This window comes from Drosophila takahashii, chromosome X (assembly GCF_030179915.1).
Source record: "Drosophila takahashii strain IR98-3 E-12201 chromosome X, DtakHiC1v2, whole genome shotgun sequence".
Lineage (NCBI taxonomy): Eukaryota > Metazoa > Arthropoda > Insecta > Diptera > Drosophilidae > Drosophila > Drosophila takahashii.
Window position 1 is genome coordinate 6,203,413 of NC_091683.1, and position 25,051 is coordinate 6,228,463.

General features: G+C 39.6%; 4 protein-coding genes across 5 annotated transcripts in view; 1 reads left to right on the forward strand and 3 right to left on the reverse strand.

Annotated features, from left to right (window-relative positions):
- The window catches only part of pigs (pickled eggs), a 58,203-nt gene that overhangs the window by 5,936 nt on the left and 27,216 nt on the right, over positions 1 to 25,051 (reverse strand). For both annotated transcript variants that reach the window (XM_017137357.3, XM_070219083.1), the window contains exons 3-6: positions 21,858 to 22,240; positions 4,162 to 4,358; positions 3,665 to 3,783; positions 3,266 to 3,567 (exon numbers count right to left, since the gene is read on the reverse strand). In XM_017137357.3, coding sequence (XP_016992846.2) covers positions 3,266 to 3,567; positions 3,665 to 3,783; positions 4,162 to 4,358; positions 21,858 to 22,025 — 786 coding nt within the window. In that variant the 5' untranslated portion in view covers positions 22,026 to 22,240. The remainder of the gene's footprint in view (positions 1 to 3,265; positions 3,568 to 3,664; positions 3,784 to 4,161; positions 4,359 to 21,857; positions 22,241 to 25,051) is intronic.
- LOC138913903 (uncharacterized) overlaps positions 7,499 to 25,051 on the forward strand; it is a 164,479-nt gene continuing 146,926 nt past the window's right edge. Inside the window, exons 1-4 of the mRNA XM_070219085.1 lie at positions 7,499 to 7,694; positions 7,766 to 7,846; positions 10,538 to 10,688; positions 11,134 to 11,392. Of these exons, the coding sequence (XP_070075186.1) occupies positions 11,318 to 11,392 (75 nt within the window). The 5' untranslated portion in view covers positions 7,499 to 7,694; positions 7,766 to 7,846; positions 10,538 to 10,688; positions 11,134 to 11,317. The remainder of the gene's footprint in view (positions 7,695 to 7,765; positions 7,847 to 10,537; positions 10,689 to 11,133; positions 11,393 to 25,051) is intronic.
- LOC108054407 (putative ATP-dependent RNA helicase CG14443) lies at positions 13,873 to 16,666 on the reverse strand. Its single transcript, XM_017137359.3, has one exon. It carries the CDS (start codon positions 16,441 to 16,443, stop codon positions 13,930 to 13,932), a length of 2,514 nt encoding a protein of 837 aa, XP_016992848.2. The 5' UTR covers positions 16,444 to 16,666; the 3' UTR covers positions 13,873 to 13,929.
- LOC138913858 (uncharacterized) lies at positions 19,369 to 21,090 on the reverse strand. The gene is made up of 2 exons (XM_070218935.1): positions 20,357 to 21,090; positions 19,369 to 20,294 (listed from the first exon to the last, which is right to left on the reverse strand). The coding sequence occupies exons 1-2, from the start codon at positions 20,934 to 20,936 to the stop codon at positions 19,390 to 19,392; spliced, it is 1,485 nt and encodes a 494-aa protein (XP_070075036.1). The 5' UTR covers positions 20,937 to 21,090; the 3' UTR covers positions 19,369 to 19,389.

Genomic DNA, 25,051 nt, shown 5'->3' on the forward strand with positions numbered 1-25,051 from the left:
TGTAACACTATATAAGTCGATGATGGCTAATTAAGCAAAATACGCAAAAAAAGATTCGATATGAAAAAAGGTAATTTCTACCTCATTTCATATCAATAAAAAGCCAATATGATTAATGTCAAATTTATGAGCCAAACATATCAACTTGATATTTTATCATTTCATATTATTTATAAAAAATACGTTTTAAAGCAACTGTTTTTTCAACAAATGTTGTAAACGTAATATTTATTCATATCAAAATGAGCCGGCACATATCAATCTGATCTTTTGAACAATTTTTTTTCTGTGTAGGTGAGAAAAATATAGTTAAACCTATCAATGTTCTCAGTGCCCAGTACTGTACTAGCGCTCTCCTTACAAAAATACTCTTGACTCCAAGTGTCCGACGTCCCCACGTTGGTTGACCCTTAGCATTGCATAAGCCTGACCCGATCTCTGTTCCCCGACTTCCTAACTCCCTGACTTCTGCAGTGGCAGTTTGTAGTTGCAGTTTGTATATTGGCCAAACAAAAAAAAAAAAAAAAAAAAAAAAAAAAAAAAAAAAACACGAAGGAAGGAGGAGGAGAAGCAGAAGGAGCAGAGCGACGAGCATCGGGGTCACCAAATAGTTTTTCACTGCATAAATTCACGCGCTGCCATTGTCCAACAAACAAATGATCCGCAGGGGCGGCGAAGGCGAAGGCGATCGAGAGGGGGGCGGTGGGGGGCTACCCTTGCCCTAGGGATCCGATCCATGAGCCATGGGATCCATGGATCCAAGACCAGTCAACATCGGCTCCACCATCAGCAGTCCGTCCCAGCGGGCGGCGGCAGACAAACAAATGACGACTTGGCCTGGCCTGTCTTTGGGTCTGATTCTCCACTCGCAAAAATCTGCAGATGATTTGGCCCATAGAGTTTGGGGAAAAGGGGTCTTGGGTTGTGAAGGTGACCCAAAAAAATTTGTTTTCTATTAATCGACGATTATTTGTATACAAATTTATCAAGGGAATGGTTGAATAAATCTCTTTATCTCCAATTTATTCTTAAGTTCTTTTAGGAAAGGTGACCCAAACCTTCAAATTTTTTTTGGGAAGGTGACCCAAAATTGTTTTTTTTCTATTAATAGATTTTTTGTATACATACAAGTGAATGGTTGAATAAATCTGTTTATTTCCAATTAATTCTTAAGTTTTCTAGGAAAGGTGACCCAAACCTTCACTTTTTTTTGGGTTGGTGACCCCAAATTTCTTCTTTTTTTAATCGATTGTTATTTATATACAAATTTAGCAAGTGAATGGTTGCATAAATCTAATTATCTCCAATTTATTCATAAGTTCTTATTCGTAAAGGTGACCCAAACCTGCACTTTTAAAGCTTTTAACTTGAGTAATTTAAGCTCGTTTAATCTTGTTTTAATTTTACACACCATTAATCAAGTGATTAATTAAATTTATCTGGTTAACCCCAATTTAAACTTAAGTTCTTCTTATGAAAGGTGACCCAAAACGACACTTCAAAAGCTCATAACTTTTATTATTTGTATAGAATTTGATCAGACATTTCTTTGTCTATTTTCCAGTGTAATATTGTTTCTGGCCCAGGCTCCAACCCCACCTCCACTTCCATCTCCCCGTTACCCCATCTCCATCCTGACTTCTCCGCCAGCAACTGTGATCTCCCCCCCCCGAAACCCATTGCTACTGTAGTTTGTGGCAGCTTGGAGCTGCTGAGCAGCAACGCATTGGCACCTTTGAACTTTTGCAACTCCTTCTGGTTGGATGGGATGCGTGCCTAGGAGGAGCTACTCCATGGTGGCTCCCAGATCCAAGAGATCCAAGATCCAAGCTCTCCAAGCTGGAATCCCGACATGACAATAAATCTTTTGTCGGTTGTTGGTGGGGGGACATTGGAGCATTGGAGGAGGAGATCTGCCAGAGATCGGGGATCGGATTGGATCGGATCGGCGTGACTCTGACGCATACGAGATTAGCTGGCCATGGATTGCGATGGGGGATAGCGATGTGATCCTGGCCTAACCATAAATCGCATGCCACCAACTAACTGAGCAGCCAAACGGCCAAACAACCAAACAGCCAACCAACTTGCAACTCTGGAGACCGAAAAGACAGACAGGCGGATGGCTATGCGGACGTGCCAGCAGATCCAAAAAACTCCAGACTTTAAGAGTCGACAAATGATCGTGGCTTTTCCTCTTTTTCTTTTTGTTTCGCTTGCTGCTGCTGCTGTTGGTGGCACATCATTTGATTTTCGACAAGTTGTTGAGGCTATTTGCTGATTTGGCTGCTGCTGTTGCTGCTGCACAAATTGATTGGCTGCCTCGGAGTGGATTTTTTCGGCGGTCGAGGAGGAGGATGAGGAGGAGGAGTAGGAGAGGTCCATGTCCATGTCCAGGTCCATGTCCCATCCATCCAGCGACCATCCATCCCCCAGCTGTCGAACATTGTTGCTGCTGTTGTTCATGTTGCTGCTGTTGCTGTTGCTGCTGCTCATGTTGCCGTTGTCAATGTTGCTGGCGGCGTGAGGAAATGTTTGCATGGCTTTCATTAGTTTGGCCGTCAATGATTTTCCATTGCGCCTGACCAATCCTCATCCTCATCCTTTGTTGCTTATGTTGCTCATGTTGCTTTTACTGCTGTCGTCGTCACACTTGCAATTACATTGACAATTGCAATTGTTGTAATTGTTGTTGGCACATCGTCATCTTGTCAAATTAATTTGACATCTCAACATGGCAGCAGGCAAATCTTGAAAAAAAAACCCCTCATAACACCCAAAAAAAAAAAACGCTAAACCAAAGTCCCAGTTTCAATTGCTTCTGATTTGTTTTGGTATTGTTTTCGGCCCGCTTGTTGTTGTTTTTTTTTGGTAACTGGAAACTTAGCCATGGCTAAAAATGGACATGAGAAAACTAGCAACAACAACAGCAGCCCAAGCAAAACAATAACAAACAAAATCGTGAGTTGGGTTAGCGCAAAAACAAAAAAAAAATAAAACCTAAAATATAAAAGAGAAAACCCAAAGTGGACATTGGGAGTGGGACTGGGACACCAAAAGGAACGCGAACTGGGATGAAAAGCCCTGCGGGAAAATGGAAAACCAAAAGCGGAAAGATCTGATATCGGAAACCAAGTTGGCATACGGGCATATTCTGCATCACAAACAGAGTTGGTCTCACTAATTGTCAAGAATATTTTCATTTCATGCTTAATATTTGTAATTAAAACAAAGGATAAAAAATCTAAGGTCTGGATTCACTCACCATCTCATCGAGACTCTTCAGATCATTGGTGATTATCTGGGGCTGTGGGCCGTACATCAGTACGGGATTCTCATCGCCATCATCCTCGGTCTCCGAATCATCGCTGTCATCATACAGATCCGTCTCCACCGTCGTTGTCGTTATTGTCGTCGTTGTGCAGGCCGTACTATTTCCGGCGCCCATCCCCTCCGTTTGGGTGCCGCTTTCCGAGGAGCCAACTCCCTGGCCATTGGCCTTGATGTCGGCGGCGATCTCCCGATCAATTTGTCGCTCCATTTGCACCAGCATGGGAGCCAGCATACCTAAAAGTTTAGAATGGTTCGCCATTGGGAGATAATATTATTTATTAAATATTATTTTAAAATTTTATATCTTCGTATATCTTCTGAAGAAACCTACCGAATTTGGCACCCCGACGTGCCACCTCCAAAAGACACAGGATAACATGCTTTTCGTTTTTTCGCATAATCAGATCGTCCGTTTCGAACAGCAGGCACTCGATGATCTTAAGACTTTTTCTGAAAATTATATTCAAAAAAAGTATAAAAATCAATTATACTTAATTTCATATTAAACAGTGAGTAATAAAATTAGGTTACAAGGTACATATATGAACCAATATCTTAAGATCTGTATAATTTTTCAGTGAGGATTAAATGAAAAAAGTTTGCAAAAAAATTATATAATATGACTTTATTTTAGGATTTGAGTTAGGGATCTCGGAAATGTAGTTCAAGGGCCCAAAGTGAAATGATAATGTATAAGAACCAATATCTTAAGACCTGTCAAAAATTTCGGTGAGGATTAAACAAAAATAGTTTGTAATAAAATGATATAATATAACTATATTTGAAGATTTGAGTTAGGTAGCTACAGAATTCAGTTCAAGGCCTCACCTGCACCAGGTGATAAAGTTGGACACGTTGTCGCGGGCGAAGAAGGTGCCACTTTTGGCGGCCGGAAGGTAGTGGACGTTGCCCAGGGCAAGAATTGGACCCGCCAGGCCGGAGGTCATCGAGCGGGTCATCGATTTGTTGCGGGCCTGTCGCCGCGCCAGATAATCCTCGGCCGCCTGCCGCACATAATTCGCGTGCTGCAAGTGGAGGTAGAAAATAGAAGCATTCGAATTAGCATGAGATGATGCAGAAATTCCCAATGAGCACGGCAAATATTTCAGCAGAGTGCGTCGCGCGAGCGAGAGTCAAAAATACAAAACTAGAAAACGGTTTATTTTTAAGCTCCCAAAGAATTTAGCACGGCATTTTTAGGCTGTCCCCCGGTCTACCCCTTGAAATTCCCTCAATCTTCGCAGAATTGCAACCTGCAATGGGCGTTGAACGATCAACGTCGCGACAATACTTTTGATTTCATTTCTTCGAGTGTTTTGTGTTTGGTTTTCTTTTCTTTCTTTCTGGGGTGAACGATATTTTGGGGCAGAGGATTATCTCTTCCTGGAGGTGGATGTATGTTAGATTTTGAAAATTATCGATATTTTCGATATTTTTATAATATCGATTCGATAATGTTTTCGATGTTTTTAATAAAGAACACATATAAAATATCGAGAAATAGCAAATTGTCGATATTTTTCAAGATCTAATCGGGTATTAGATTTATCCTAACTATGGGGAACCTTGGGTTTTCATACATATATATTACAACTTCTTACACAAGCACTTCCCACTACTACAATTTGCCATTGGCACTTTTGACGTTTGGGGTTATGTCATCCGGAATACGAGAGTTCCCTGGTTCCAAAATAATAAATAAATGGAAAAAAAACTTAAGCTCCAATCCCATTTGGGGCGAAAAAACAACAACAACTGCAATCGTGTCTCGGCATGTCATGCATTTCCATTTGCATCATTCCATATTCATTTATGCACATTTTGTTGTAATAATTTAATATTTAAACAATATTATTATTTCTGCTTCTTCCACCGCCTCTCTTCTCTTTTATGGATATCTGACAAATGCTTTATTTGGTGTTTATTGTTTCACCTTACCATAATACCCTAACCCCAAATAAGGGCAACAGAAACTGCAACAACAGCAGTGATGACGATACGCTGACGTTTAAGATATACTATATAAAAATAACCCAAGGAAAGCCAGAGGAGATCAGGGAATTCTGAGCTAATTGCAAATATGCAAATCAGTGGGGGGAAGCTTCTAGGCTTAAAGCATTGTATAATCAGACCAGAGAGAACTAGAAACTAGAAATTCAAAGACCATATAGCTTTCATTTCAATGATATTATATTTAAAGTTCCTTAAAATGTTTTTGTAATATTTTTTAAAGGTTCTTAGTTCTCATTCTTGAATTTATGTTATATATTTATTTTCCAGCTCTGTATAAATAGTTCCTGAGAAAGGGCATTTATAAGTTGTTTTGGTGTTATTTTTTCTATATAATACCATTTCGGCATCTGGCTCTTTGGCTTCTTCTTTGGGCTCTTATCATGCCGCTTGCAAGGTAAAGCTGCGACGCCCACAACCCATTTCGGGAACCCAGAGGCGTTAAATGCATCTCCCTCGCCCCGTCTCTTTCTACGTCGCCATCTCTGTCTCCCTCGCTCTCTCTGAACAGATGCGCGCGCTACCCACGAAGTTGGTTTGGGCCTTGGTTTCACTTTGGCCGCCAGCTTAGAACCGAAGCCTCAACACAAGTACAGTGAAGGGCAGAGTAATAGGTTTATCTTCAATTTTATATTTGAAAGATAGGTACAAAGGGAAACTCACAGTTTATTAGATTTTCTACATTTAGCGGTATATCATTATCTTATATTTTTTTAATATATAAAATAGTAAATAAGAAACATACATATAAATATTCCCAGTTCTATCTTTGATCTTAAGATTTAAGCATTTATGATGGAGTTCAACCCAAAACCTACTTTCCTGACAGTTTATTAGGTTTTCTATTTACCTTTTAGCCCTATAAAATGGGTCTCATATCATTATCGATTGTGTTTTAAATTTGTTTATATAAAGGGTAAATAATTTTTTTTTTGTAAGTATACAGAATGTTTAAAAGAAATTTAACATACATATATAAATATTTCCAGTTCTATCTTTGATCCTAACTTTTTTATCTCAAGCTGCAAACATTTTTGATAGAGGTCATCCCAAGACCTATTTTCTTGACCTCTACTGTGGGTGTGTATGTGTAAGCGGTGTGTTAACTGCAGCACCACACCAATGTTTGTTTGGCTTCTTCCTCTTCTGAATCCGAATCTGAATCTGAATAATGCATGCAGAGTGGCGCGCGACAGAGACGAACGGACGAACATGCATATTTGATAATCGCAGCATCACATTTTCACTTTCGAAATTCGACAGTTGACTGTTGACTGAAAAAAAAAAACCGAGGGGGTGGACGGTTGTGGAAATGGAGATGGAAATGGTTATTATGACATCAAAACTTTCTTGCATCAACATCGCCGAAGAGAGCACGTGCCACTTGTTTGTTGTTGTTGTTTTCCGTTGATGCAGCAAGTGCAAGTGCAGGTTGCCATTGATAAATCGATATTGGGACACCGGAAAAAATAAATCAACCGCGGGCTATCAATTTTTTTTTTTGCGTTATTAGTTCATATTTATCTTATCTTATATACCAAGCAGTAAAACAGAAACCATTAGAAACCAACTAATATGATTGGAAACGCAAATCAATAATAATTTTTATAACTTTGGGGTCACCAAATCGCACCATTAACACATTATAGTTTGAAGGATTGTACTATCATTTTATTTTTTAGTTCATGTTTATCTTATCTGGTATACAATAAATCAGAAACCATTAGAGACTAACTAATATGATTGGAAACGAAATCTAATAATTTGGGGTCACCAAAGATCACGTTTTGTATATAAGAACTCTTTTTAAATATTGCACCTTTTGCTATCTTAAAGTAGAGGCTATATAGCAAACTGAATTTGGGGTCACCAATCGATAACTTTAGCAGATACGCCTCTGTAAGTATGCTTTAAATTACCCAAAAACATTTTAAGATATACCAGCACCCAAGTTGGTTTTTTTTTTTATCCATCTAACCTAGTGAACTGACATCCACATCCGCATCCGCCTCTTCAGAGTCAAGTGTCGAAGCAATTAACATGACTCTTCTGCTTTATACTACTTCTTCTACTTCTTATCCATATGTTTCTTACTTCTACTCTTCTCTTTTTTCTTTACTTTTTGTTCCCTGGGAATAGAACTTTGAGACGGAAAGAGATGGAAAGTGGGTCGACCTGTAGACCACCGCCCACGCCACTCAATCTCTGGCCACGCCTCCTTCATATTGCAAATACGTGACGGTGATGCGGTGGTAGAACGAGAAGAAGAAGAACAAGACAGCAAGGAGGCGGAAGAAGATGAGAGGTACAGTAGGACTTCTATAAGAAAGTTACCTCTGATATATCCACAGGTGAAAATACAAATTAAGTCAGAAAAACTTAAAGTTATAATGTGATATTTATACACTTCTTTTACTTATAGAGTCTTAAGCCTAAAGTGTGAGTTAGGCAAGCTTCACTGTAGATGGTGTGTGCAAAAATAAAAGAGAGGGCGTTATTACAGGTACGTAACGTCACGTAATTAGCTTAGATTTTTCTCTACTTTTTTTTCTGCGCTTTTGCCTGTGCACAAAATGTATGTCAATATGGCGTTAATAACATTACATGACTACTAAAAGCTATTGCACAAAAAAAAAAATGTAGGTGGTGGACGAGGGGGGTGGAAGAAATAAACTGCAACAACAGAAATAAACTCTGTCGCATTATTTGTACCGTAACATTCGAACGACGTAAGCCAGTGCAAAAAGCATTTTTTCGCTTCCGCAAAAGGCAAATTAAATAAAACAAAATTAAAGCGCGCAAAAATAACAGCAGCAGCCGAATAATAAATAAAATGACATTGCAAAAAAAATGAACGCAAAAAACAGTGGAGCTTCTATGGCTCCAACTTTTATAAGTTTCTCAATGAAAAAATTCCAAGTTATTGGAGTCAATTCATTATGTCAAAGTCTAATATTAATAAATAATACAACTTAAAGAGTTTATAATATAACGTTTTTAGGAGTTTTTTTTTGTGTAGATAAAATTTTTTTTATTGCCTTTATTAAAATTTTTTTTTTTTTAATATCTTTCTATTTATTTAAAATATGAAAATATTCGGAAATAAAACTGGAGTTTGATAGAGCTTCTTGGACAATTTATCTTCTTCAAAAAACAGAGTTAAAAAGCTCATATATGAAGTGTTCACTGTATCTCACAATAGTTGATTTTTGCAATTACACAGACGCATTTGTGATTCCTTCAGAGTGTCAAAGACAGGGGTTTTAGGCGGGGGAAGTTTGCTAAGCGGATTTGCCGCCGTTTCGACTGTTATTTTGTTATTATTATTATGTGTTTTATTTTTTTTTTTGTCGCTGATTGCCATCGATTGGCCACACAAACACACAATAAGCCCCGAACTGGGAGCTCAATCAAAATCACAAAACTGTCCGCGGCCCATTCAAAATCATATTTCAAACGCCGTTCCATCGGCGGCTTTGTCTCTTTGGGTTCAAGGTTCTCGGTTTCTCGGTTTCTTGGTTTCTCGGTTCTCCAATGGCGATGGCGATGACTTCCTACCCACAATCGTATTGCTTATATGGCTTTGGCAATGATAGATCGATCGATTCGCTTGCAAATGATTTCTGCACAACGCAGCTAGCAGGTAACAAACAATGATCGATCTATCGATCTCCTCTCCGAGATTCAAGATCCGAGATCCAAGATCCCAGATCCGCGGAGTTCAGCTCACCTGCTCGGAGGTCTTTTGATCTTGGCTAACGGTATTTCCATAATGCCCATAGAAGGCGTTCTTGTTTTTTTTCCCCTCTTTCTGTTTTGCTGTTTGTGGCCCAAAGTTTATTGCACTGTGTGTATATGTGTGTGGGAAAAAACTTTTGAGCGACCCTGACGATTGGCAATTTCGATAGCGAGCTCTGCAGAATCGATGAGATCACTCAGAATTAGCGATTGTCGATTGACGATTGCAATGCCGAAAGCATATCTGTGAAAACTAAATTAAAAGCTACGACTTCCGCTTGAAATGGTAATGGAAATGGCAATAATGCCAACAAGTGTGTGCTCCAATCCAATTAACCCAGTAACGGGAGCTATTGTTTGCCATATGTTGAGACAATCGAGTATTAGTTTTCACTGATTTCACGGGAAAAATATTTCGCTAGCTAGCTGAATAATAAACAAAAACATATCTTTCCCATTAGTGTTTTTTGTTGTATTTTTTATAGTTGTAAAATCAGCTTTTAATGGCTCGTAATTATTTGTGAAATCTATGGTATACATTTTTTAATTACTAGAATGTTTAGGCATCATAATCATATAACAAAGACTTGGGAACTGTATAATTCATAATTCCTTTTTTGAAGATATGCTTTAAGACGCATCAATTAGAGTTAAATCACCACCAGTTTGGCTAAATATCTTCGAAAATTAGCCAAGTTAATCCCTTAAATGGGCCAAAACGATCAGGTTGTTAATGACCGAGTTAATTTAGGGGAATGCCTTATAAGGTGGGGATGGGAAATGCTTCTGTATGAAATTATATTTACGATTCTAGGGCTAAAAGACGTTTGGGTGAAACAAAAGAAAGACGACGGCCACAACAGAGTTAGATGGGCATTTGGATATGGCCAAAAGTGGCAGAATTCGATGCCGAAACCCCCCTAAACAAAAATAATAAAAAAACCAAACCGAACTGGTTTTTGCTGTTGTTGTCGTCGTTGGCCAAAGCCAAAACGAATTTTGAATGTGGGTGAAGTTGTTAAAAATGTGGCAAACGCAATCGAGGTTAGCTAGAGAACCCCCCTCTCCAACCGATCGGTTGGAACCCCTCCCACAATGATCTGAACCTACTTGGCGCATATTTAGTTATAAACTTGAACGATCTATGTGCGAGTCGAGGAGAGAGACTATGCCCCCAAAGTGAGAGCGAGAGACTAGTTGCAAAAAATGTAAAAAAAATATATACACAGATAAAAAATTTGATATGAAATAGGGTCAATTCTACGTGTTTTTATATCAATAAAAAGACGATAATATTTATGTCGAATTTATGATTAAGACATATCATCTTGATATTTTATCATATCATATAAAATACCAAATGTAGTATTTTTTGAATAAAATACTGTGTTCATATCAAAATGATCTTTAAAAAATATAAAAACTGATCTTTTGTCAATTTTTTTCCTGTGTACAGATACAGATGGATTTACTGAGAGATGGAGATACAAAGATACAGCAATACAGAAATAGAAACAAACAGAAAAACTGAAAAAACAGAGTCCGACTCAGAACAAGCCACAAATGTCGAGATCTGTTTGTCGCGCTTGTCCAATTTGTCCGATTTGGTATGTTTCCTGTTTCGAATTGCCAAAATCAAACATCCAAAAGAGTCCAAAAGAGAGAGAGACACGAGAAAAGCATTACGAATTTATTTTTGCTGGCTGGCCAACCATTTCAATCAATGTTTTTATCCACCTGAGATTATCTTGGGTAATCATGCATTTTTTACATATATCTTTTTATATATCATGTTTGAAAAATCATAGAAACTAGTTAAGTATATAAAATATTGATTATATGAAATAATAATGAGCTTAACATTTTTTATTCTTTTTAAAAATATAAAGGTTATATTGAAATAAGTCGAAACTAATCTGATTTATTCTTTGGTAATATGTTTATTGCAATATTTGTATCTTTGGTAAATGATCTTTAAGAACCCTTGATCGTAATTTTTGACGATATACATTGTACGATTTATGATACGATTCTATTGTTATTTTTATTCAGTTACCAGAAGAGGACCTCCAGCGAAATTGAGTGATAGCCATTGGGAAATCACTCCTCGATTCGCTCACGATCGTTGCGCTTCCGTTTTGGCTTCAGCTACAGTTTTGGAGATCCTTATCGCCATTTGGCAATGAGTGAGTCACCCGGTGTGTGTTACCGCATTGACCGGTAACCGTTTTCTCCAATGGATCACGGATCTCGAATCTTGGATCACGAAAGCCCCTTTAACGTACACAGAGATCATCACGGACGAATTATGGTGCGTGCTGGGGTATGGTATGGAAATGGGTATTCGGGGACTTAAAGACTTTGAGACCCGGGGAAACCGAGGGGATCGGGATCTTCGCCTCGCGGATCGTGCAAATTGCCTGGCCATGCCGGTCTATTTGGCTATTTGTCCACTTTCGGAGGGGGCAGCATATTACTGTGTGTGTTTGTGTGTGTAAATACGGAACATATGTAAATATTAATTTTATTAAGCAAACGTGACTGCAAGATCTCGGACCGACTTTTAAGGCTTTTGGACTTGGCACATTGACGTCGCTGACACGACAACAAAACTGTGTTTGCTTTTCATATTTGGCTTTTCAATTCACAATATTTGTGCTGGCAAAAGTAGTGTGTTTCTTTTATTTTTTTTTTTAAATTTCTTTATCGGTTTTTTTTTGGATTTTTTTTAGGAACTGCGTGGGAGGGTTTACTGGTGGGTGGCGGCCTTGCCTTTGAAGTGCAGGTCCGCCGGATATAAATCGAGTGGATGGTCTACGTGCCTGCTTATCGTTATCGTTGCAAGCGGTAAATCTACATACAGTGTGACCAGATCAGGTAAAGATGTAACAAAAATCAAGACTTGGTACAGTCACCACAAAAGACCAATTTAGCGAGGTTACAGCCTTTCGTTAAATAACAATGATTACGATTAGATTAAAATTTTTTAATCATTCAATTAGACTATAAATGTATATATCCAAATATATCCGAAATTTAACTCCTTCTATATTGGTTTAAAAATAATTAGATAGACATTAAAAATAATTGCTTTGCATATGTATGCATAGATCCCGTTTCAAAGTGAACTCCCATTTCTAGAAACATTTTTTTTTCGCAATCTAAAATTTCCGCGATGACTCAGCGAAATCGATTGATCGTTGGGTATCGATTGCCTTTTTTGGGACTATACAACACTCAACAAACTCCACCCCCTCAACGCTGACCTTTGCGGTTCTAAATTTGGCAACAGTGAACAGTTACGATCGTGAGTGATTTGGTGGCTTGTGCTGGTCACGCTTTTTCCTTTTAGCTTTCTGCCATCCCTAGAATGGTCATTTTTTTTGTTTGTTTGCCAGTTGGGTGGGGGAAAACAACAACCAACTGCAAACTGCAAACTGCAACTCACACCCCCTTCGAAAGATCTCAAATTAGTCAGCGACACTCCATAAATCAGGCACACTCATAGGTAAACCGAAGGAAAACAATCGAGTGTTCCGAATGCTCCAAGTCTGCAAATCCCTGGTATCCATGTCCCCATGTCCAGTTCCACTTGGGACAGCTGCCAATGTCTTGGGGTCCAAGCGATTAGCATACAATTTGTGGGTGGGGGGCGGAGTGTGGGGTTGGCACTCGGGGCCATAAATAATAATCGCTAGGGGTCTTTTGGCTCGCAGTCCCCGGGAGTTTAGAGCTTGGCCGCCTGCAAGTTCGAAGTTGGGAGTTAAAAGAGTTAAGAGTTTCCCGTCTGGCAGTTGTCGGTACAAATTGCACCGTTAATAAAGTCAAAATCGGATTAGACACGGCCCACCGCCCCCTTTTTTTTGTATTTTATTTTATTTTATTTTATTTTGAACAAAACTCAGCTGCAAGCCAAGCCACCTGTGATATCTGTCGGTGATACATTGGACAACCCCTTCCTTCACACCCCAATCAGGTAAAACGAACGGCCCACCCGATCGATCGGTTGGCCAGAAAGCCATAGAGATATTTGATCTGGTCTCTGAGACTGAAATCAAATGGCCAACACAATAAATTCACCTCTAATGAATTTTGATTCATTTCCATTTGCTTTTGGCGTAAACAACTAAATAACTCCAACAATCAATGGATTAAGGGGTTGGTAACGGGGGGCCTTATAGATAATATTGACCCATATATGTCAGAATCGAACGGTAGGCGAGCAACCAGCATATCGGTGACAGAAGCCAAATGATTCGATTTGGCTTGGATTTTTTATAATATGTATAGCTACTATAAAATTCTTGATGGAAAACTATTTATAACGATTTTTTTTTACCATCTTTTAAAGAGAATTATTTTTATAAGTACTTAGTTGAGTGAGGATTTAATAAAAATATTTTAATAAGCCATATCCTAGTATCCCAAAAATATCTTTGTTTTGAAAATGTATTAGATGGATAATTGTATTGTAAATATATTTTTTAAAACCCTATTATATTATCCTAAAAATATATTCGCTTTTAAAATGTATAGGATGGTCATATATATGGACTTTTGTAGTTAGAAGTAATGTCGTATTTCAAATATCGTGACGAATTCAAGCTGAATACCTTTGGTCTACATTATTTGAATATTGATGTCTGTGCTGTGCATTTCTTTCTTTTTAGCTCCACACTTGCATAATGTCACGTTCTCCTCGCTCTAGATGCACAACTTTCTTCGGTTCGTCATTACCCATTTGTTCAGAGCCCCCAACTCCCCAAGAAATCCCCCCCCATTTGGTATGCAATCGATTAAAATTCATTGGGGTTAGCCCAGTATTTATTGGGGTTCCATTTAAATCCATTAAAAATGATTGCGACGAGCCCAATGATTCTTGCGTCTCTGGGAGCGACTATCCCTGGTATTCTTGGCCATTTGTCTGAGTTGCGGATCCACCGGTTGATTGTACTCCTCGAGGAAATCCACCAGAGCCCGGGAAACCTTTAAATTCTCCTGCGTGATGAAACTGATGGCCTCACAGTTGCGGGATTCCGACTGGCAAATCCCAGTGCGGGTTAAACGTTGGACGTAGCCCTCCATGTTGTAGGGAAAATCGTAGTTGATCACATACCTAATGCCGGGCACATCCAATCCCCGCTGGGTCATATCGGTGGCCACGATGATGTTGTAGGAGCCGTGGCGAAAGGCACGGATTATATCATCCCTTTCGGAGGCACTGCGTCCGCCATGGAGGCCGGCGCAGGGAACATAGAGCCGCACAAAGGCCACCAGCTCATCCACTTGTCGCTGGCGCTCCGAATAGATGACCACCTTGCCGGGATTATCGCTCGAATCGTAGATCTCCGCCAGCTGCTTTTTTAGCTGCTCCATCTTGGAGCGACCACTGGTCACCATCACTCGCTGCCTGATCTTGAGTAATCCCTCGCTGGCATCGATCTCACCGCCCACACGAACCAATGTGTAATTACCCATATATTTGCGGGCCAAACGCTGAAGGTCACGCGTCCACGACGTCGCCGAGATGACCAACTGGGCCTGGCGATGCATCAGGCTGAGGAGTCGACACAATTGACCCTTGAATCCCACATCCAGCAAACGATCAATGTCATCAATCACCAAGTAGGTGCAACGATCCAGCGAAATTGTAGGCATCAGTTCCAGGAAACGACCGGCCGTGGCCACCAGAAGATCGGGCGAAGAATTGTTGGCAATGCTGCGACGGCCACTGCCCATGATGCACTGGCTCCTCAGCTCCCGGGGATTCGTATAGGCCACCGCCTCCTTTTGCACCAACAGGGCTGCCTCGCGACAGTCCACCAGAACCAGGACAATGGGTCCATCGTTCCGGCGACGACTGCTGGTGGATTGGTGATGATGATGATGCTCCGCTTGGATCTTCCGGATGCCCGGCAGCAGGCAGCCCAGCGTTTTGCCCGTCCCAGAGCCGGAAACCATCATCAGATTGGTGCCAGCCAGGGCAACGGGCCAGGATTGGGCCTGAATGGGTGTGGGCGACGCGTAGCCACGGAGCTCCAGGCGACGGGTGATGCTCTGGCCGAAGCCACTGCGACGAAAGCTTTGGATCGGCTTGGGAGCGGAACGGTGGTCACAGCTGGCCACGGAAATTTGATGACGTCGCCGGTAGAACTCCGTTTCGTAATAGTAGTCGTCATCATTGTCATCTAAGCGACTACGGGAAGTACGGGGACTACGGCTTCTGGTGGGAGAACGATTCTTCTTCCAGGGATTGGAAGTCCGTTGGAAACTGCGACTTCTGTTCCTTCCAGAATTGAAACTCCGTTGGAAACTGCGGCTTCTGGTCACTGAACGATAGTTCCTTCTCTTCTCTACAGAAGAATCCGAATCGGAAAAACTCTGGAATTTCTTTCCAGGATTGGAACTCCGATGGAAACTGCGACTTTTGGTCACGGAGCGGTTCTTTCCAGGATTGGCACTCCGTTGGAAACTGCGACTTCTGGTCACTAAACGAGATTTCCTTCTCTTTTCTACAGAAGAATCCGAATCGGAGTCGGAGTAGATATTATCTATACGATGGAGACTCTGGGAATTCTTTCCAGGATTAGAATTCCGTTGGAAACTGCTACTTTTGATCCCTGAACGAGATTTCCTTCTATTTTCTACAGAAGAATCCGAATCGGAGTCCGAGTAGATATTATCTATACGATGGTGACTCTGGGAATTCTTTCCAGGATTGGAACTCCCTTGGGAAATGCGACTTTTGATCACTGAACGGTATTTCTTTCTCTTTTCTACAGAAGAATCCGAATCGGAGTCCGAGTAGATATTACCTATACGATAGAAACTACGGCTTCTGGTGGAAGAACTCTTGGAATTCTTTCCAGGATTGGAACTCCCTTGGGAACTGCGACTTTTGTTGACTGAACGATTCTTCCCAGGAATGGAACTCCCTTTAGAACTGCGACTTTTGGTCACTGAACGATTCTTCGCTCTCTTTTCTAGAGGAGAATCCGAATCCGAGTAGTTTTTATATATACGATGGGGACTACGGCTTCTGGCAGTAGAACGATTCGTCCCAGGATTGGAACTCCCTTGGGAACTGCGACTTTTGGTCACTGAACGATTCTTCCTTCTCTTTTCTAGAGTAGAATCCGAATTGGAATCGGAATCTGAATCCGACGAAGATTTGGCCGAGGAGCTTGAGCTCGATTCCGTACTGGATGACTTTGGGGATTTGGAACGCTTACGTATCGGACTATTCGGCTTTTCATCTTCTGTCGGCTTAACTTTTTCCTCAGCTCCTTGGACTTGGATTTTCTCCTCCGAAACATCGTCTTTCATCTTAATCATCTCCGCGTTTTCACCTTTCTCGCACATTTTTGCTCTAGTTTTTCCTCGCCCTAACTTTTTGCCAAGTTTCGCTTTTTTTTCACTTGTCAAGACAGCGAAATGTCAATCGTAGTGAAAAAGGACTAAAGGAGAGGAGACAACTCTAAACTTTGGTGTTGGTCAAGATTTTCAGGGTTTTGTAGTGTTGAAAAAAATAGTTTTGGAAAATTAATCGCATAAAATATGTATTGTAAAATATTTTATTGGGCTTAGTAATTTTAACAAACTATAATAATAAGTTTTTAATTATAATTAAAAATTCCAGTTTTTTGTTATTTGTCTACAGAAAATATTATCATACAGTTCTTTTATTTTTAAATATTCTAAAAGATTTAAGTAATGTTATTTTTCCAATCCGATTTGTTTGTGCATAATTTAAGTGGACTTTTATGGGCTTGAACATATTTAATTTTCCGAGTTGAGGAGACTCTGTCCCAGTTCCGGACAGAGTTACGGATGCGGGTTTCTTTCTTTCTTATTTGGACTCCGCTGGCGGAAGTGCAGAGCTCTCTTACCCAATCGAAAGACCCAAAAGAGAGCTCCGTATTATCTTTGGCCCCCGTTGGGTTATGGTTATCGTATAATTGACCACTGTGTGAGTGAGTCTCTGAATGTTTGGTCAATTAAAAGCATTCGCTGGCTTTTTATCAAATTCAATTAGCCGACGACGAAAACCAAACAAAATGCCCAAAAAATGAAAAAAACTTAAATAGCGGAAAAGAGTCGGCAACAAAGTTGCTCAATGGGAACTGCACTTAAAAAAATATATATGCATACATATTCATGCATAAACGAGCAAGTTCTAACTATAGAAAATCCGTATAATTAACTAGATAAATTGGCAAGCAATTGGCTGTACAGATCGTTAAGGCAATTCGCTAATGATCGTCAGACAGCTAACGATCTCCTTTGGCTAATTGGCCCCCAGTACATAAATATATTCGTTTTATTTTTTTTTTTTAGACCACCCTTCGTTTAAAGTGGCCATCAAGTGGTAATTACGATCGTTGTTGGAACGATGAAGACATCAAATCGCAATGCATCGCCTCAGAATTTTAGAGCCCCAATCTCAATCTCTCAATCCCATAAACCCCTTCTTTTTCTTCTTGCCGGAGTTTCAATTAAAGTTCCATTAACGCTTCGCGACACACACAATTATCAAAAATTATATTTATGCTTATGACATTTCCGGCAGTTCCCCCAAAAAGAAATCTTTCGGTATAGTGCAAAATTTATGCCCCCCGTCTCTTCTGAGTCATTTCATTTATTTCGAGACAGCGCAGACAGAAGATCAAAGCAACTTCATGATTATGCTGCACGCATATCCATCACCATATCGAGCACTCGCCTCGGGGTGGAGTTGTCTATGGGTATGGGTATATGAGATCCAATGGGGAATTGGGGATTTCGAGGGGGTATATCCGAACTGAGGTGTGTGTGCTTGTGCAGGTGAGGCTGTAGATCGCTGTGTGTGGCTACAGTGGTTAATCGGGGAGTGGATAATCGGCACTAACCGTATGAAAACAGCATTAGCTTCAACACTTATTCAGTGCAACCAAGCCCACACAAATGTTTAATAAACGATAACTTCATATTTAAAGGCGTAAATATTAGGTATATCGAAATATTAAGACAAATGAATAGTAATAAAAATATTTAACAATTATTTGTTTCATTAAAAATGATTTACAAACCACCAAAAAATAATAAAAAAAATCAAAAGCTAACTTATCAAAAAATCTGATTTTAATATAATAAAATTAAAAAACGTGATAACTATTTTCAGCTAATTTAATTTAAATCAAGCTCAAATGGTTTAATAATAATGTAAATTCGTAACAATCAAAAACAAAAAATCGTAAGAAATTAGAATTTTTAAAATAATAATTATGTTACTTGAACATTTTTGTATTTTTTATCAAAGTACTTTTACTTTACTTGTACACGGAAATATTTTACGATTATTTTCAACATTAACTGACCGATAGTTACATTGCCCAACACTAAAAATAATTTATGCCAGAATGTTCTAATGGAACTAACTATATTTTGGTTATGGTTGCTCGGCAAAGTTCCTCGAAAAAAAAGAGCTAAAAATCTACACACTCGGAAGACACGAGAAAAGATCCGCGGCGCAGCAGGAGACCCCCAAAGGGGGCAAGGAGATCTCGTTGCAGATACGAGTCCGCAAAACAGAAAAACAGAAAACAGAAAATAAAACACAAACTGCAACGGCAACATCGGGGCAACAGCAACATCAACAGCAACAGCAACACAGCACAAGTAAAGACAAATTGTCTACGGGTTGAGGTCTTGCTATTGGCCTCCAGCGTGACGATGTCGGGTGCTACTGGCGCCACTCAGCGCCAACAAAACAGAAAAGAGGGCCAAAAAGGCAGGGGGTGGGGGTATGGGGCTTGGGGTATGGGTACTATAGCTGTGGTTATGGCATGTGGCATGCGCCACCCAAACCAAACCAAGCCAAACCGAAAAGCCAAAAGACTAAAAGAAAACCCAAAGCGAATAGAATTTCGGATCAAAGCATATTATAATTTAAATAAACATAACCAGATAATATAAATTATTTAAAAATTGATTATGAATCGAATGATTTCCCTAGGATCTATACGAATTTCATACACACATTCAACATATAGTGAAGAATTCGCGGTTTTTCATTTTCTATAATAATTAGCCTTTTGTGATGCCTTTAAATCAATAAATTTTCAAGTCCTGACGGAAAACATTTAAATATTGAACAAATAATAAAACAAATAAAATATTTTTTTGGTATCTGTATTTTTAATTTTTCTCCAAATAATCCATAACAATCCATATGATAATGAGCCTTGGAAGTGATGCCATTATAACAATAAATTTTTAAATCTTGACAGAATAAATTTGAATATTAACTAAATGCAAAAATTAAATAAATTATTTTTGGTACAGGGATTTTACATTTTTTCCTACAAAATCAATGTTTTTTCTGCAATCGGCGACCTGGTCTTGAGCTGAGTTAACTTTATTAGTGATTCTCCAAATCCTTGTTTCTATTGAATCCTCATTATTTAAACCCGCTGACTCCGATATTTCTAATTCTTCTTCAGGTGCCTCATCTTGAGCATTTTGGTCATCCGGTAATGGAAATTCGATGGGATCCGTGTTAGCAGAGCTAGGAATCTGTTGATCTTGAACATTGTACTCTTCGGGGTAATCGCCAATTAACAATTTGATATTCTTGACAATATATTGAAGTTTAATGTCCATAGAACACTTGAGCGCTGACCTAGGGATCTGTGGCCAAGGAACTCGTTGGTGAAAGGAGCATTGAGATTCCCTCGCATATTTCGACACGTCATCTTCTTTGCATTGCGAGGATTCCTGAAGATATCCCATATCTTCCAAAGGAATAAAAATACGTTCTCTGCGTAAAGCGCGAAATGATCCCCGAAAAGATGGTGGTGGTGGACACATGGCATAGTCCTTTAAATTCCCAAAATGATCATTATCCGTTTGGCACACCTTTTCATGAGATCCAAAATTTACTGGTTCTTCGATATTTGCATTCTTTGGCTCTTCCAAGGGAATACAGTAATCTTCACAAAATACTTCGCCTTCGAGCGTGACATTATCCAAATCAGAAACAGCCGGCTGGTCAAATAGCATTTCCACTGGTTCTGATACTGAAACTTTTGGAGGGATAGTTTTCCGATCCAAATCAACAGTATTGCTACTTGAAGGACCTATTTCTAGAATTTCAGTTGCATCGGGAAAACTGGCTTGAATACATTTATCACTGACGCAGAGACTTTCCAATGGGGTCACCTCGATATTATTATCTGCGGGTTGAGAAGTTCTTTTCTAAGGAGGTGAATACTATTATAGTTGATTTTGTTTTTACCTAGCCTTACTGGTTCGATTTCCGGAGCATTTGGCTGCGGTGCAGAGTTCGAAGCCTGTTCATCGATTATCGATTGTCGCACCTCGAGACGCTTGGAGGTATCGGACTCAGTGCTGTTGCTCCTTAACTTAAGTTTTGATCCATTGGCCTTGCGTTTCGGAGCGGTTTTAGCTTTAAATTCAGTTCTGGGGCTCACCTCAATGACACTCGGTTCGAGATTGCAATCGTAGAGCGCCTTAAACCATTGTGCAAACTCTAGATTCTCTCGATAGCCCCCGTCGACCAATCGGTTCATCGGTATATTCCTATCGATCCGAAGTTTGTGCAGGGCCGTGTGAAGCAAAATCAAGTTGTGTGTTGCGCTGTACGGAGAACCATCGAATTTCACTTTTTTCATGTTTATTGCCGCTGGTCGAAGCTTAACCAGCAGCATACAGTACTCAACGCCATGGCCCAAAGACTCTAGCTTCGAGACCCTCCTACCAACCGACTCGTAAACCCATTCTAGTATCGAACTACGCGAATATGAACACGAGTTCTTTCCCGAGCGCGTTTGTATCACGTTCTTCAAGGGTATCATGTTTGTCGTTACGAAAACTTTATGCAGATTAAAAAGTTACACAAAATTATATGAAATAAAATACAAATTTTTGGAAAACACTAGAAGTTGTTTCACCGAGCTAACAAAATTTAGATGTTCTTGTTTTGGTGTTCAAGTTAGAACTGACTGGGTTCCATATAGCTACTGACATTGAAACTTCAAGGCCCCTATGATCTCGAGTTTGGAATTGAGTTTTCGGATAAGTCAACTTGGGATTTTACTTATACATTTTTAGGAATTATTACCATGCTTTTAACCTAATTTACGATTTCTATAATTGATATCTTAATATTCCCAACTTAAAAGGTGGGAATTCCTTTGTGCCTTTTCGCTCATTATCCCTGCCCCCTGGCTTATTTTCTGTGCTTCATTTAAATTATGAACTCTTCACAAATGCTCTCGGTTGAGCAACTAAGCTCTGGCTCAATGAACCCCCGGTGACCTGGATTTTTCCTGGCTTGCTGTTTTTTTTCCCAGCTTTTCCGAGTGCCGTTGGCCAGGTAAGAAGCTTTTTAGCCAAGGCATAAAAGATGAAATGGAAATGGGAATGGAAATCTGTCGAGCTCTTAGCACTTGCCGTGCACTCAGAAAAAAAAATTATATGAAACGATGATCGATTTTACGTTATGTGGTATCAATTCTGACTGGATATGCTCGAAATGTAAGGAGCAATGCAGTTACAATTTTGAAAGTGTCTTTCTCCCTCCCACTCTCGCTCTATTTCGAATTTCGAGAGTTTTTATTTCTCGCTCCCACTCACGCAATTTAAATGTGCACAACCGATATACCTGAAAATTTACCATGTGCATATCGATTTGACCGCGTTTTGCTTTTTTGTGTGTAGAGTGGAGAGTGTTGCATTTAATGGTTGTGTGAATTTAGGGTGGGGGCTTGACTTACCTTGCACAATGCCACGCCTGTGTCCAAGCGATCCATGAAGTTCTCCGCGTTGATGCTCAGTTCCGGATAGAGGGTGCTAAGCCATTCGGCCAGATCCTCCTTCATGGCCTCCAGATACTCCTCGCTGGATTTGAATGGCCTATAGGGCCTTGCTTCTAACATGGCCATGGCGTCGTTATAACTTTGTGATTTTCTCCTCCAAAAACTCTTTCTTTGCCTTAGCTTTCGATTTCAATATTTGGGGTTTTTTATATATTATTGTTATTTTATATACTTTTTTAGCAAAGATTGGTCGTCGTGTTTTCGTTACGCTTTTGGTTGCAGTGCATCGCGTCTGGTTCGGATTAGCTTTTCGGTTCGGTTCGGTTCGGTTCGATATTAAGCTGAAATAAGAAGAGAAAACATGCATTTTAGCTATTTACTTCATTAAAGAAAAAAAAAACAAAAGAATTTCCTCAAACCCCCCGTTGATTGATGATATACAATCAGATTGCCAGCAAGTGGATAATAAATTGTAAAAAATTGTTGCACCAAAACGTTGTGAATTTATGATTGTGCCACTGCAGCTGACATAATTATGGGTACTACAAAAAACCGCAGCGGCAACGGCAAACCGCCGCCGCCGCTGGCAAAAGTTATACAAATAAAATCAATAAATAAAACATAAAAGTCGGTGAGTTGAAAAAGGCCCAGACAATCGACAAACCAACAGCCGACTGCAAAACAATGTTGGTATTGGGCGCCAGGTTAATGGCATCTCACACCCAAGTGCTTCACTTTTTTTTTTTTTTTTGTAACTCTCATTAACAGGTCGGTTAATCCAGCGACTAATTAGCGGTAACTCCAATTGAACTGTGAACTTCGGTCGTCGGTCAGAAAAAGACGATCCCCACTACAGCAACCAACACAAATCCAAGGCCAGTCATAAAACTTATGCCTTATCACGGGCGTTTATCGAATTATATCGTTGCATAAGGATGCCGCAACAGGATTTGACCTTGGGCCATCAGAACAGGTTGAGTTTTCAGGTGCCCACAAAAACCCGCCCCTCATTAATCCTCCACTGGGATTAAGCCTTTGTGGCAACGATTGCAGTCAGGACAAAGGAAAGCGAAGGGGAAAAAATGTATATATAAAATATATTAAATTCACAAGGAAAAGAATTTATATTTATGACATTTCTATGAATTAAAAGGCAAAGTTCATGGAATATTGGAATAGAGTAACATGTAGTTAACTGTATTTACAAGAAGTACCTATATTGTATTCCAAGAAAAAGTAGTAATATAATTTTCAGAATATTTATTTAATGCATAGCTATGTGTTAAAAATGCGCCCCACGTTGGGCGCCAAAGTATAAAATGCAAATTCTAATGCGAAATCAAAATCAAATATTTGGGCATTTGCCACACCTGCTTTATATTAATTAGGCCAGGTCGAAATCTATATATAGGATCGATCGATTGGTAATAATAAACAGAAAAAACCCAAAAACCAATGGGTGAAAGAGTGGGAACAAAGCTTAAAGAAATCGAACACCATTCGCATTCGGCATTCCGCTGTTCGGTTTTTTTTTTCGGCTTTAAATGTTTTGTGTATTTAATTCGCCTGGCTATTGGGATCCGTTGGTCTCCGTTGGTGCTGTGTATTAAGTGCTTACGTAACCGATGAGGCTGGTCTTAATTAAGGCGCACCGATTTGGCCACTTACGTGTTTTTTCAAAGTGATCAGGCGGATTCGGAATCGGATTCGAATTCGCATTCGCATATATTCGCATGCGGACAAGTACAAACAAAAAAAAAAACCCATGTGTGTTGGCTAATTTGCTGGCCATTGATGGGTTAAGTTAAAAAAATCAAAAATCAAACCTCCCGGGGGGTTTATTTTAGTTTGGTTTTTGCCTAAATCCGCATCTCATCCCCCGGATTTCACTTTCGCACTTGCGAAAATCTGTTTATTTTTGCCTAGATCGATCAATCTATTCACATGCCACGCCCCCCTGCTGGCTGCCCCAAAAGTCTGAAGAATGACTGAAAACAAAAAGAAAATCGAAAAACGCAAAAAAACGCAAAAAGTCGCAAACTTTCGAGACAAACAAATATGCAAATGCTCGCTGGCCTTTTGTTCGAATGATTAGCGGTATTTTTGAAAGTGAATTTAATTAAAAAATCGGCATCCAAACACAGCACAGCACAGAAAATGTATAAACAACACACACATTTTGCATAGGATGCGTCGTCGTCGTCGGCATCGATTCGCATATCGCATATAAGGCCTGTCCCATTCCCATTCCAAACCAATGCGATCCAATCTCCTCCCATCGCCAAGTCCGGTAATTGAATGTATGCCCCTCTACCGTTTTGTTTTTTATTTTTATTTTTTGGCCTTTGCTGATTTCCACATTCGAAATTGTCATTACAACTCCCCCGCATTTCCCGTCTGTTTACTTTATTGTTTCCCACTTATCTAACCAAAGTTCCCAAGTTCCCAGTTATTAAGGGTTCTCGTATTTATATTCACTATCAGATATTGCAGCAAGTGTTCAATATGACCTTGTCTATCGTAAGAAAACAGTGTCTATCTTTAAGGGTTTTCTAGAAGTGTGGGTAGTAATCATAAAGAAGTATGGTGTAACTATAAACTAGCTATCTTTCGATTTATAAACTATACTATATAGTAAGTGTAATTTTTATAGGATCATTGTGAAGTTTATATGATTTATGGGGACTGTTCCAATTAGGGAATATTAAGAAGGGGTTTTTTATATATAATTATCTTGCTATTATTTATATTTTTCTTAGTTCTTTAAACTTACTGTTGAACAACAAACGAACTAATGAACAACCCCCTCCTAACTTTTCAATTTTTTTGTATTTTTCCTCAGCTTTTTCCCCTCATCTTTCACAATGCTAAAGTGTGAATTGCCGAATGACAGTAAAAGTGATCGAGAGTGTGAAGCGATAACAGCCACAACAAAAACAACAGCTTGTAGCTTTGGTCAAAACAACAGTGAGTATGGAAAATATGTTATAAAAGTATCGAATTCAATCGGCTGCTGCTGTTGACTTTTTCAATTAACAATTACAAACATCGCAAAAGAGATAGAGTTTGTATTTTTAGTTGGGTCATGCGATAGAGTTTCACAATAGTTGGGTGGGGGGGGGGGGGGGGGGGTTGGTACATCCATCCATATC

Excerpts from the sequence above, each read along its gene's own strand:
- LOC108054407 (XM_017137359.3), bottom strand. The coding sequence starts at position 16,443 with ATGTGCGAGAAAGGTGAAAACGCGGAGATGATTAAGATGAAAGACGAT.
- LOC138913858 (XM_070218935.1), bottom strand. The coding sequence starts at position 20,936 with ATGATACCCTTGAAGAACGTGATACAAACGCGCTCGGGAAAGAACTCG. Across the intron at positions 20,295-20,356 it reads AATCGAACCAGTAAGGCTAG|ATAATAATATCGAGGTGACC; the intron begins GTAAAAACAAAA and ends CTCAACCCGCAG.